At 43.1% G+C, this 14,589-nt stretch overlaps 1 protein-coding gene across 8 annotated transcripts in view; it reads right to left on the bottom strand.

Moving 5' to 3' along the window:
- DOCK10 (dedicator of cytokinesis 10) overlaps nucleotides 1–14,589 on the bottom strand; it is a 1,791,775-nt gene that overhangs the window by 260,255 nt on the left and 1,516,931 nt on the right. For all 8 annotated transcript variants that reach the window (XM_085634396.1, XM_085634392.1, XM_085634394.1 and 5 more), the window contains exons 40-41: nucleotides 12,905–13,029; nucleotides 4,886–4,998 (exon numbers count right to left, since the gene is read on the bottom strand). In XM_085634396.1, coding sequence (XP_085490522.1) covers nucleotides 4,886–4,998; nucleotides 12,905–13,029 — 238 coding nt within the window. The remainder of the gene's footprint in view (nucleotides 1–4,885; nucleotides 4,999–12,904; nucleotides 13,030–14,589) is intronic.

Here is a 14,589-nt window from a genome sequence, read left to right as displayed (position 1 = left end):
AAGCATTCATGTACATTTCCAGTAATAGATGGCATTTATATTCTTTTTTTTAAAAACTATTTCTTTATTCGTTATTTCAACTGACTTGAACAAACAAAAACAACAGAGTCATGCATAATCATAATATCAGGTTGTTGGGCCTATATATAGAAAGAGCAAAAGAAAGCATGCCAAGAATATACTATTCACAATAGATTCTGGTATGGTATTGCACTCTTGTAATGATGAGAAGGGATGACATTAGTAATTATGAAGTATACAGCGTGTGGTCAATCCAATGGACGGTCAAATGGAGAGGTATCTTGAAGAGGGAACTAGGGTGTGTCGAGTGGTTCTGGTCACCCAGAGTATAGCTCTAGTGGCGGGGGACCCGGGTCTTAGGGGGTCATATGAGCGCGAGAGTTATGGTCTGATTCAACACTAGCAGGAGTATATGAACATACTTTATATGATAATGGTATGCAATTTGAGCCAGAGCGAATCTCAGGATGGGGTAATTGCCTCCACTTCAGGGGGTGGAGCAATAAATAGTTGCGTAGTGGTTGCCGAATATTTTTGGGCCTAGAGGTGAGGGGCTGGAGTGTGGTGCATGTGTCATTCATGGTGTCACAGCTCAACAAATCTTGCATCCAACCTTTCATTGTCTGGACTGAGGTGGCACCCCAATACAGAGAAACGTGTCTTTTTGCTAGCAAAAGTACCATCGCAGTAAAGCGCCAAACTCCAGCGGGTAGAGGTATGACATACCACAGTAGTGCTGTCAGAAGGGATGGGGCTAATTCTATGTCAATCATTTGCAACAGAATGCAGAATATTTCCTCCCAATAAGCAAGCACCGATGCACAATTCCATGCTAAGTGTGCAAAATCTGCGTGGTCTCTGGCACATCGAGCTCAGCAATGTGGTTTGGTAGGGTCAAACTTAGCCAACAGGTATTGGGTGGCATAGACACGATGTAGGTATATGAAGTGTACAAGTTTGTGTTGGAGGTTATAGGAAACAAATTTTGTCTGCTCACAGCAACAACGCCATGTTTTGTCTGGTAGAGGTGGCCCCTAAATCTGCCTCGCAGTCTTCCCGCATTCCTCTTTCTCTTACTGGTTTCAGGAGGAGAGCCTAGTGGTATAGTTGTGAAATTAATTGAGAGCTGTCTGACGTGTTGATAATTAATGACAGTAGTGGAAACTCAAGGGGTCCAGCTGGCGCAGTCAGGAAAGTGACGTGCATGGTGTTATGTAGCCGGTGGAGTATGAAACTGTCCATATATGTCATGTTATGTCGGTCCACAAGGGATGCAATTGTTCATATTTCATTATAAGCAAATAAGTCACTTAGCTGGAGCAGGCAGCAGCAGGATAGGATGCGCTTAGTGAGAGCTTCCATAGTTAATGGCAACTAGGGATTGTCAGCAAGGGGTATGTGTGGGGAATATAACTGATTGTAGCTGAGATATCATTGAAGTTTAGCTCAGACCCAGCTGGTAGTGGGCAGCGTTTGTATTTCAGTGGCATTTCTGGGTAGGCCCTGAGGCAATATAGTGGAAGGTGGATATGGATGGGTCTGAGAACATTTCGATTTCAGAAACTGCAACCGGACATCATGATGGAACCAGTGGTAAGCAAAGGGGGCTTGCACCACCAGGTAAAAAAGATAGAAATCTGGAACACAAAACCCCCTACGCTCATATGGCAAGGTCAGGGTATGCCAGTTAATCCTGGGTTGCTTTCCAGACCATATTAGGAGTGTTAGAGCGCTCTGATGGGAATCGAAAAAGGCAGTGGTAAGGCCTATGGGAATGTTGAGGAAGAGATATAAAAAATGAGGGAGCACTACCATTTTTAGGTCTCGCATGACCCAGCGCATGCGCTGGTCTGGCAAGACTTATTGAGAGGGCTCCAAAAAGTGCTACCGGGCCAGTCTGGAGCTACAGTGCATGTGAGCGGGCGCCGCGCTTTTCCGCGATTACTTTCACTTTAGCGGCCGCTTTGATGTTTCATCGTGATCATTTTCATTTTCGCTTTTCATAGCCAATAGGTCTCGCTTTTGGGACCTTATAAGTATTTAGTTATGCAACTGTTGCATGGCTAAACACTTATAAGGTCCCATAGGCGAGACCTATTGGCTATGCCAATGCTTGTTATGATTACTATTCTGCCTGTGATGGATAATGGAAGTTTAATCCAATGTTGCACTTGGATGCCAGTTTATCCATCGCCGGGCCATAATTCAGACATATACCTTCTGAGATTTGGAGATTGAGGTAAATTCCCAGGTACTTGGGTGGGTCGATGCACCATTTTAGGGGGAATTCCAGGGGACAGGGGTTCGCTGCATTTGATAAACGACATTTATATTCTTAAGAAAAAAACAATCTGTAGAACAGTGACCTCATTCTCATGAATTAATGCAATACTTATTTTTGGAAAAGTTTGAGAGTTTGCAATTCTTCTTGATAACCTTACAAAATATGCGATCAGAAACATATTACGCAGGTTTCTTACAAGTGCCCTAGAAGAATATGGAGTTTTTAATATTGCCTTAAATAAATATTAATTATAGATCGACAAACACTGTATCAGAGTAAGTATGTACAGGTACATATTGATTACTATTCATAAATCAACATCTATGTACCTTGACAATATATTATGTCCTCAAAGTAGGTAGATGTGGAGTTAAAAACAGCAAATCTATAATTACCTATGAACATTTACCTTGACGATATAGTGTTAGAGGATATACCGAAGTCAATATTTTTGTAGTGAATATGTTTGACTTCGTTATTCTGACCTGCAGTCCTTTGAGAAGGTTTTGCTTTGTAGAAGTTGTAATCAACCAATTTCTCTAGATATCTGAATTTCTGATTTCAGAAGGGAGCTTTCACAACTATCATACGTTTTATAAAATCTTTTGGATTAGTGTGCATGTATAATGGAAACATATTTGATTGGAAATGAAACTTTTTACCTTGGACCTATGAGAGTTTCCTGCAAGGACAGTAAAGGTGTGCACCTTTCAAGATGTTGTGTCAGAATGACTCTCTCATTGACATTTCTACATTTAAAATGGCCTTGTTTAATGTCTCCCACCCTCAAATGCACTCAGCATTCAGAATATGTTGCTTTCAATTGGAAAATGATGTGAATGCAAACATTGTACACTTACATTAAAATTGAAACCCTGCCATGTTTAAATGAGACTTAACAGTATTGTTTTCCTGATATGCTATGTATGAAAACTGAGTCTTACCTTCTATGATTGGGAGCTGGGAGTGAATATGTGAATATCCAAAAACGTAAACATTTGTTTTCCAATTCATTCTATAGCTCATTGGTAGTGGGAACAAGTTGGAATCCTGAAGACATGAGAAATCTCCCTTTTTACGTGAAGAGTGGGAAATAGTGGACTGCTTTATACACCAAAAAGAAAAATGATGCCTTGCTTGGGGTTAAGTTGTGCAATGTTTGCTTGCTTGACCCTTCATTGCAACTGGGTTTCCAGATCTCTAAATTGTACCAGAAATTGTAAAGCGGAAAATCAGTCTACAACACCATCACCTTAACAACAATCATCAGAGCTATACAGTTCAGACCACACATTCATCCATGTGATTTGAAAAAAGTGCTAATGTCCTACAGCCGGCACAACATGAATCACCATTATGCTCCTCACAAAAAGTACATGAGCGATACTCAAAGAATCCTGACTACTTCAACATGAAAATACAGAACCATGTGGGAAGTTATCCTCTCTTTTGCAAAGAGTGCTAGGAGGTCATAATAATGGCAACATGCACTAAATATTTGCTGATAACATGACATTTCATACTTGGGTCTCAGTTTTGAGTTTATATAGTTTTCATTTCTAATGGCTGGACATTTTATAAGCATTGGACACCAAAGAGAACATTTTCATGCATTAAAATGTCTTAAGGACCTCACGGACATGCATCCTAATGGAATCATTTGACTAATTAGGAACTTGTCAGCAACAAGTTATTATTAGGGCCCCCTTGTGTGCATGCTCATGCTCCACTTTATAGTAATAAGTGCTATTTAATTGACGGTGAATAGAATTGAACAAAGTTAAAGTGTGATTTCAACATACATTTAGACCTTAGTCTGTGATTCATATTGTGTTCTGTGTGATTCATTATCCCAAAATGTAAGGTGTCATTTTCAATTACTATGAGCCTAGGCTTTCATAAACAGATTTCTCAATGCACCTGAAATAGTATGTGGTGCCTCCCTCAGGAAACAAACATTCAGGATTGTGTCTGTGAACACACCTGGATGTGCCACCCCCTCCCATCTCCCTTTAATATTGTAGCCCTATTGTTCATTGAGGAACAGTAGAGAATGTACTTTGTTGAACATTTAGGCCTAAACATATGTTTCTGGACAGTCTCAATAAGTTATAAATGATTCAAGCTTTACCACAATATTTTATAGATTATCCTAAGAAAATTACCACTCCAGGATAACGACTACCACAATATTGTGAAGGAAAGTATTTAAGGTTAAGTAAAGGTTTACTATTGTTAACTCCCCAAATATGTACCTTCGAGTTTTATAGCTCTGAATTTAAAAAGAGTAAATCTATACTTACCTATATATATATTTAAGTTCATGATAATATAGTAGTCAATACCCTTCACTTGTAAATTTGGCAGGACAATATTTTGTCATGCCATATTGTGACCTGCAAACTAAATTAGTAGTTGGTATTTTTCTTGATCTAATGATATGTTACTCTCAGCTTTGACCTAATGTCTAAAGACTGGCAATATTACACTATCAGATTTGACAGGTATTGCTGGCAGCTCTATTTCCAAAGGTTTGACAATTGCAAAAGGTTAGTCAGATTGGAAATCCATAATCTTTACCTGATGGCTTTGATTGAAGAGGCATAACAGATCAAGAATGGTAAGGCAAACCTCTGTAGCACTGTTTGCCTCCATATCCAAGTGGTATGCAATATCTGTTTCATTGGATCCACCTATACACATTGGAAAATCAGATTAAATGAAACAAGAACTATCTTACAAATAATAATATTTGAAAAGTATATTAATTTCCCCTCCTTTTGAATTTATGAAATTTGAAATGCATAGCCCTTCAAAACAGGGAGAGTGAAACACAACAAATAATGAAAACTTTTCATAAAATTTTTGCAGAATACACATTATTTACTGGAAGTTTCTGATGAAGAATATATCATCCCTTTCTAAAAGAGCCACCCACTTTCACACTCTTTCTTTCGCACTCAAGCAGAAGTACGATTAGTTGTTTACTGGTGATCAGTGTCAAATGATTATCATTAAGGCCAAACCAAAGAAAGCATGTTGGGAGTCACCTTAAAGAAAAAGTTACTTACCTGCTGTACAACAATCCCAGGTGTCAGACTGGATCTGGAAAATTCAAAGATCTCATGTCACCAGTAGGAGCAGGGGTTTCCTATTGACGCTAGAAGTATCATCTGGTGATGTATTCGAGGCCATAAAGGGGCTGCCCTGATGTAACTACATCAGTTCCATCCATTTTTTTCCCATCCTTCAAGGTGAGTGAGAGGCTGACATTGATAGAGTAGTGCAGTACTAAAAACTTAAAATGGAATCATAACTTCAATCTTCAGGTAGATATAGTACCCACCAGAAACATTGTTACTGTAGGTAAGTAACTTTTTCTTCTGATGGGTATTTTTACATGCAGATTCCTTACCTGTAGAACGGTTTACAGAGCAATACCCTGCCTTAGAAGGAGGATTAAATGATTATTAGACAAGGAAGTTTTATAGAACAGCACTGGCAAAGAGCTCACCACTACGCACTTTGGAATCCAGGCGGTAGAGCTTGGCAAAAGTGTGCAGGGATGTTCGTGTCACCACCTTGCAGATGTCTGCATAAAAACGTACCCGGTTAAGGCGGTGGATGTGGATTTGGCCCTGGTAGAAGGATCACTGAGTCCCTCCAGGGTCTCTTTTTTGCTAGAGTGTAACAGGTTTTGATAGATAAGATGATCCATCTAGAGTGGGTCCTCTTTTGTATTGCCTTCCCCTTCTTAGCTCCGCAGTAACCAACAAAGAGCTAGTCTTCCAGTCGTATGTCCTTGGTGCAGTCGAGATAGTAGCTGACTGCCAACCTAGGATCCAGCCAAAACAACTGCTTGGTGGGATGTGGGATAGGGTGGGGGATAATAGGTTTGAAGGGTAATGGACTGTCCTTGGTGGAGGGGGGGGGTCAATATTTTTTGCAGGAAGGCAATTCTTGTTTGCAACACCAATTTGGCTAGAAAGAGGTAAAATGAGGGTGGGAGCTGAGAGCCTGTCAATTGTTCAACCTTCTGGCTGAGGTGATAGCCACCAAAAACAGTTTTGAACATCAACATCCTTAAAGGACAACTATACAGGGTCTCAAACAGCATTAGGTTAAGGTCCCACAAGAGACCAACAAAAGGGGTTGGAGAATACATATTCGTTAATCACTTCAATAAGCCCAGGACAATGAGGGTTTTAAAGTGGAATGGCTGGTCTGACAGATAAAGGAATGCTGAAAAGGCAGCTAAATACCCCTTGATAGTGCCTACCAAACAACTTCTCTGAGCAAGAGAAAGTGCGTATTGGAGGACCTGAGACAGTTTGGCCCATGAGGGGTCCACAATATTGTCTGCACACCATGCAACAAGTTGTTCCATCTGCCAGAGTAAACAAAGTTTGTGGAGAGATGAAGCGCTGACAATATGACGTCCACCACCTGCGGTGGGAGCTGAAAGGAACTCAGTTGTCCCCGCTCAATCTCTAAGCATGTAGGTGGAGTTCTTAGAGACTGGCATGGAGACCCATGCTCCTAACCAACTGTGTGAGGAGGTCAGGCCTGTATGGTAGACTTAGCAGGGGACATGTAGAAAAGCACAAAAGGTTTGCATACCATACCCTTTTTGACCAATCCGAGGCAATGAGAATAACTTGGCCTGGTCTTGGTGAATCTTCCTCAGAACCCAAGGAAAAAGGATATGGGAGGAAAAGCATTATGCAGCTGCAAGTTCCGCCTCATCTAAAATGCGTACTGAAATGCTCGCCTCAACGGATACTGGAGGGCGCAGAACTGCCAGCACTGAGCTTTTTTAGAGGAGGCGACAAGTCCACATGAGTCCGCATTCGCGTAGTTGGCAAGATAAAATTGCCTTAGGGTGTTGGCTCTGACATTCAGGTACCCAACCAGGTGATTGGCGGTGAAACCCTATTCCCCCTTGCTTGTTGACGTACCACATCGCTGTTGTGTTGTCCGTCAAGATCTGGTGGGACTGACCTTGGATAGAGGGGAAGAATGCCTTTAGTGCCAGCCAATTTGCCCATTCAAAGGAAAAACCTGTTCTTCTGGAGACCAGAGTCTCTGATCTGTACATTCTCCAGATTGGCTCCCCATGCAAAAGTGGGGACATCCGTTACTAGTGTAGTCACAGGGTGAGGAGGAATGCAGAACATCCTGCAGCTCATGTTTTCCCCCTTCCTCAACCAAGCCACTTTTGCCGCAGTGCCAGGGAAGATCAAGATGGAGTTTGACAGGTCTCTCCCGTACTGTAGCCACTGACTGGGGAAGCACCAATGTGAGGCGATCATGTGCCTATATGCGTGTGTGACTAGGAGGATGGAGGAAGCTGGCAGACCTAGGACTCTTAGGACTGGAAGTCTCACACCTTGCTGGAAAGATGGAATAATTTTCCTGGAGGTCTCTGATCCTCTGCAGTAGAGGAAAGGCACAAAAAATGTGGTGTCCACTACAAGCCCCATGAAATGGAATTGTTGTCAGAGCAGCAAGTGCGATTTAGGCTCCTGGATTGAAAAGCCCAAGTCAAACAGCAGGAATGCTGTCGACTGCACTTGGCCGAATTCCACTTCTGGCAAACCAGCTATGATCAGCCAGTCGTCCAGGTACAGGAAAATTGGGATGCCGATCTGTGATGGGCCACCACCACTGCCATCACCTTTGTGAAGACTCGAGGCGCCAATGTCAAGCCAAAGGGTAGCACCCCAGTTAGACCTGTCAGCCTTAGGGTGGTATTCGAACAAACATTTTGCCTTCCTTCTACATTTTTGCTGATCTCGTTTTCACTGACCTTAGGACTCTGCGCAGTTTGCCACTGCTAACCAGTGCTAAAGTGCATGTGCTCACTCCTTAAAACATTGGAACATAGGCTTACCCTCAATTGGCATATTTCATTTACTTATAAGTCCCTAGTAAAGTGGTACTATATGTACCCAGGGCCTCTAAATTGAACGCTGCAGCACTTATTGTGCTACCCACTTAAGTAGCCCTTTAAACATGTCTCATGCCTGCCTTTGCAGTCTGTGTGTGCATTTGTTAAACTGCGATGTCAACCTGACAAAACAAACCTTTTGTCAGGCCCGATCGTTCCTTATTTATTCATATAACTCACTTCTAGGGTAGGCCCTAAACAGCTCACAGGGTAGGGTGAAATGTTTTTAAAATGAAGGACCTGTAACTTTAAGTTTTACATGTCGTGGTAGTGAAGAACTCTTAGATTTGTTTTTCACTACTGCAAGGCCTATCTCACACATAGCATAATATTAGAGTTACCTGATTACATTTAATACGCTATAATTTCAAAATGGGAGCAGGTAACCATTTCATGTTTGGTATGTTTGGAATTTTAATGACAAATCCTAACTTATGGTGAAGTCAGATTTTAAAATACATTTCCTGCCTTAGCCATTCAGTTCCTGTAGCCTGTCTCTGGACCGCAAGACTGTATATAGCTGACAGTTGCGCTTTGTGTATTCCTCCTAGACAGCCACACACAACAGAGAGTGTAGGTGTGTCTGAATGGGCCATTATTGGCAGGATGGGAGGACAGAGTTGAGCACAGCCCTACTTATAGTTGAGTAGACTGTCTCCTGCCTCCACACAAATTACTGCATACCCCCTGTAGTCGGTCTGGAGTCAGGACATGGAAGGCAGGATGCCTGGGGACTTCAAAAGGAAACCTATAGAAACTTCTACCCACTTCAAAGGCACAACAGGTTGTAAATACTGGACCACAGGCACCAACTCTTCAGTGCACTTCTGGAACTGTGGATACTCTGCCAGAAGAAGGGCTGCTGTGCTGCAGAAGGACTGCCACTCTGCTGGACTGCTGCCTTGCTGTTCTGGCCTACTGCCTGCTACCCTCTTGCCTGTGTGAGAAGGACTGGACCTGTATCTCTTTAACCCAGAACCCAGAGTGACTCAAATGGCTAGATGGCTGCACTCCTGGTCTGAAGCCTCAGGGACACAATATGCTTCCAACAACTTTGCACCTGCATGATGACTATCCCAGCTGTGAGTATACTCTGCCAAGTGGTGTCACCCCAGTCCTGGACCCTTGGAAATGGGTCTATGGTGCTCAGACAGCCTCTTTGGATCCAGTGAAACCACACCATCTCCCCTCTGGTGCAACTCCAAGCAGAACTGACACATCACCGCTGCTGCGTAGTTTGGAACCGACACCAAGACCCGCATCACAGCCCGTCATCGCATAGGAACAGCCGCTGCACAACGGATCCTCAGTGCAGGTCTTCACATTTCTTGTTGATGGCAGCCTTGACAATGAACTCCGCATCGCAGCCTCCCAGCCCTCGTAATCACCACGTCACCTGACTGCGCGCACATCCTTAACACCTGACTTCGCAAAAACAGGAGCACCTATGCCAATTCTGCAGCAGCCTGCTCTCTCTGGCATCTGCACTGAGGTTTGAGGGCACCCTGGACTCAGTTTTGGCTGTTGGATTTAAGGGTTGAGCGGGGTCAGTGGCGATGGCACAGAGTGGCTGGAGTGAGTGCTGTTCAGACTGCTTCTGCAGCATGTCACACAAAAGTGGTGGTACGGCGGCCAACAGCCTGGTTACAGCACATGGATCTTAGTACTGCATGAGGGATGGGGGCCTCCACTACTCCCCATCTGTCCTGAGGGTGACTTATCGACCTGAGGTGGCCCCCTCCCCTGGGAGCCTTGTGATGGCCTGTAACCCGACCCCTGGTAGAAATGCATTGGGGGTTCAGCTAATGCTGGCACTGGAGGCTGCAGGGAGCCATTGACATGAGGATCTCCGGACCAACCACAAGTGAGAGAGAGTCCTCCGAGCCCTGGTTTGCGGAGGCTGCGCCTCTCTGTTGTCTGCCTTGTGATCGCTGAGTGGAGGAGGCTGGGGGGCTGTAAGGGCCTGCACAGCTGTCGGGTGGCTGATGGGTCCCTGTTAGAGGATGTTGAGAGTGGTGGCCCCATGCCTGGACAGGGGCTTCAACAATGGCTTCCTCCACTCCCCTCTTCTAGCAGTGCATCCTGCCCCTTATGGTGCCTGGAGAGACAATCTGGTCCTTGGCAGATATTAGGAGGGGCCACCGGGTACCTGAGGCCAGGGCCCTGTCCAGTCTGACTACCACTGTCAGGCAACTGGCTGGCTGCCACTGCTTGCTGCTTGCATAATTCATCGCGAGGTGCTCTGTCAGTACAGTCAGTGCCCCCCTCACTCAGCAATGTACAGGCCCTATAATGCCCCAGGGAAGGAGTAGTGGTTATCCTGTACGCTGGGGGGGCCATCAGGCATTACGACTAGGGCCTATTGGGGACTTGTACCGCTGTTGCACGGCTAGTCGGCAGCTGCTGTCCACTCAGCTATGATTTTGGCTGGGTCCCTCCTGTGGGAGGTGCTATGGCAGATATAAGCTGAGCACTAAGATGGCCCTACAGGCAAGGAAGAGTATAGCAGCTGCTTACCCGAACTTTCAAGTGGAGCAGTGATGCCATCTCACTATTGAAGCCTACTCTTGAGATGTGTTGGCTTTTGCTCCTGGCCTTGCTCCATGCCACACAGATGCCCTGGTAAACCAACTGAGGCAATACATGGTTGCACTCTTATTGTCACTGCCCGTCAGTAACGATGCAGGTAGTACCGATTTTTCACCAGCATACGCTCTAGAGCTGAGCACGACTCAACCTTCATGATGGGTAACACTTACCACCGGACACTGAAGATGTACAGGGCAGATTCACCCGGGACTTGACCACTGCTTTGTATGAACTGAAAGTGGTCAAGGCCAAGACTGAGGACAAGGAGTGGAGATCTTGCTGGAATAATATTCGGACATTGGGAGTGCCTGAGACGGCCACTGGCGGCAATATGGAAAGTTTCATGGAAGGTCTCCTGGATACCCTATTCGGCACAGCATGTTCTCAACTATCTTTATTGTTGAAAAAGCTCACCGAACTCTGGCACCTTAACCAGGTCAATACTCGCGGCTAATCATTGTGCTATTGCTTAATTATAGAGACAGAGATACCATATTAAGGCTGAAAAGAGACAACCTGGATCTGCATTTGGAAGGTTTCCAAATCTCTATAGACCCAAACTTCAGCCTGTGGTACAGGAGGCCCGGTCATTCTTTCAGGAGGTGAAGAAGATTCTTAGAGCCAGAGCAGTGAAATATTCCATGTTGTTCACTGCAAAACTTTGCATTGAATATAGAGGTAAAACTTTTTTTTTGCGGCGTCTGTAAGTGCGGCGTCATCCTGAGGCGGCCGGCTATGTGGATCCTCCACCCTCAGTGAGTATTAGTAGTTACTGCATTCCTCACTTGCAGTCACCGTTAGCCACTACCACTTAATCCTTGCCAGCTACAAAAAATATTAAAGTATGTAAAATTACTGCATGTTGCGTGCAACTGTGTTTCTCCCTTCTTCCATGAATTAGCCTCTTAGGCCTTTCTTTGAATACAGCATTGTGTTATATCATGTGTTATTGCATAAAAAAGAATGCACAACAATGTATAGGCCGGATTCAAGTTCTATTACCATCTGAGAAGAACACAGATGTATCATGCTAAAGGTGTGAGACAGACAAAAACAATCAGTACTTTTATAGGGCCAAATAAATGCATATGGCTTGGTGACTGTTTGATTCATCTCCTGTTTGACAATTTGAGACTGTCTTGTAAGTCCCCTTTTGAATTCAACAATTTGTGAATTCACTGAAAGTGCTCCATGTTTTTTGAGCTGCAGTTTGAAAACAGTAGTCATGCTGTGCTGGTGTTTGGGTGGAAGAAAAAGTGTACACCCACCAGATTGTGTTTATTCATGTGAAAATTCTGTAGATCCTTGATTCTCATAGTACGGCTACTTCAGAGTCCATAGTCGAAGGTGGCTACTATCTCCTTCTACCGGCTATAGACTGTCTGAAGGTTAGTGGCAGCTGAATACAAATACAGGGACATATGCCTTTTTGCCAGTAAACATACAGGGGCATGGTCTACTGACTACTCTTGTGTTATAAATATATGCAGCCAGTCATGAGCAGAATCCTTACTGCCCCACTGCAATGTGAGTATTACATCACATGTTTCACGAGTGTTGGATTCAGAGACCAAGTACACAATGAGTGATGACATGGGACAATACTGTCAGTGCTACAACAAAATGGATATTTTCTTTTTTTTAATATATGAAACTTAATACTTATGTTATTGGATCCCTCTCATGAAACTTCAAAGGTTCTGCCAGTAGTTTCTCTTCTTCACCCCAGGTCTTGGTTTGAGCTCTGTTGACATCCTGCTCCTTGTTCCTGGAACTTTGGACATTTGATTCCAGTCATTACGGTTCTGGAGATTAAAATATTTGACTATATAGCTAGGTACTGTAGTTCAGATCCCAGTTTGTTGCTCCAAGTGGTGGAACCTGGGGGTCGAGTGTGTGCTTTTTATCTTTGACTGCTCCTGCCAACTGAAACTCTAGACCTCGAGCAGACAGTTTTGAGATACAGCATCTATAGTTTAGTACCTCTGCTAGTATTTATGATGACAGGCAGCTTCCATTTAAGAGAGATTGCAGTAGAAAAAGACATCATCAAAACTTACTTGCAATGGAACTCGAGATGTCAATCATTTGTAAAAGTTTTGGGTTGGAAAGTGCATTTTTACCACGAATGATTGGCAAAGTCTGGGATCTAGGATGTCGGTGACCATCAGCTGTTGAATGCATCCTAAAAACAGAGAACAATCACAGATCTCGAATATGTTTAGCCACTATTCCTTTGATTTTCAGACACATTATTCAAAGATACATTTTCACAGAGAAGAAAGGCTAAACAATTCAAATAGACTTCATTTCAGAAAGGAAATTTGAATACTATTAGTGTTCTTGTTTAGAAACTAAAAGTGAGCAATTAAATACATGTCTCAGAAAGTTGTGAATCAGAGTTATTTCATTCCACTATGTCCTCAATAAGAAGGTGTTTGCCTTAAAACATCACTGGGCCAAATCTTCATTGCGTCACCTATTTTTGAGCTTAACATTCCAAGCTGATACAGCAACTAGTGCCATCTGCCTGTCGGGTCTTTGATTACCATGGAATACAAAATAATTAAATCCAATAATTTATCCATACATTCAAGCTTCCAATCAACTTTGGTCCCAGTTCAAAGAAGCTGTAAGACCAAATCAATCGGCTGTGCCACCCCTGCATGGGAACACTTGCAACATGAGATGTGTTTGTATCCTTATACATATTTCTCTAACTGGTTTAATGTTAGAAATCCTGAGTAGATATTTCTTATTTTAAGAAGTGAACATGAAGCAAATAGGTGTTTCTCCTATTAGTCTGGTATTGGAAATCCTGGATAAAGGTTTCAAATATTGGGAATAATATTCAGACATTTACTCAAATGTGGCAGGTCATGGTAGGAGAATCAACTCAAAAATAGCTCATTTTCTGCCCGCTCCTCCAGTAGTTGAACCACCCCATTTAAAGTTGCCTCAATAGTAGACATCTTGCTGGCAGAAACTCCTTGGGTTCCTCCATCTAGTGTCCCATAAGTGGTCGTGGATTAGCAGTCCTAGCAAGAGAAGCTGACCCACCACCATTTTCGGTGAGTTTCATGCTTTGAAAGGCCATATTGGAAAGTGTGGTAGACCTTCAGTGAAATATAAGATTTTTGTTCCTCACATATGTAGACACTGCCTCAACATGTTAGGGTGGATACATAAGTTGATACTGACATGTGTCCCTACATTTGGGGTAGAATGGCAGTTACAACATTGCAGTGGTGGAAATTCCACTGTTGTGTCCTTGGAAGTATTTTCTTCCAGGTTATATGTCTCAAAGGATGTTTCTACGACAGGATACACAGCCACTTTGCAACAGATATTTGCAATATCATGGGAAAAAACACTCAATTTGGAGGAGTTCCCATCACAGCATGATGGAGGGGCTAAATAAGATACAATTATAGATTGAAAATCACCAGCTGTAAATCAGTCTCTTTGTGTCAACTCATGACCTGGAGTTGCTAAAAAAGTTATGATCTAAGTTTGTTCAAGAATTGATCATTTAATGAATTCATTGAAAAGGAAAAAGCTCTGCTTTCTAGACATAAATGGCACTCAGGGTCTTCAACCTTCAAAATGTTACCGTAAGAAACAAGGGCCATAAACAAAAGAAATTCCCATACTAGGAAACAAATACAACAGCATCAAAATGTTCTAGGGGCGATGTTACATTTTGTCCTCATCTTTCCCACATAAGAAGTTTATTCCTCGCTAC

The sequence above is a fragment of the Triturus cristatus genome, chromosome 11 (assembly GCF_964204655.1).
Source record: "Triturus cristatus chromosome 11, aTriCri1.1, whole genome shotgun sequence".
In the NCBI taxonomy this organism is placed as follows: Eukaryota; Metazoa; Chordata; class Amphibia; order Caudata; family Salamandridae; genus Triturus; species Triturus cristatus.
Note: the sequence above shows the minus strand (reverse complement) of the source record. Positions and strands in the feature narration are given on the sequence as shown.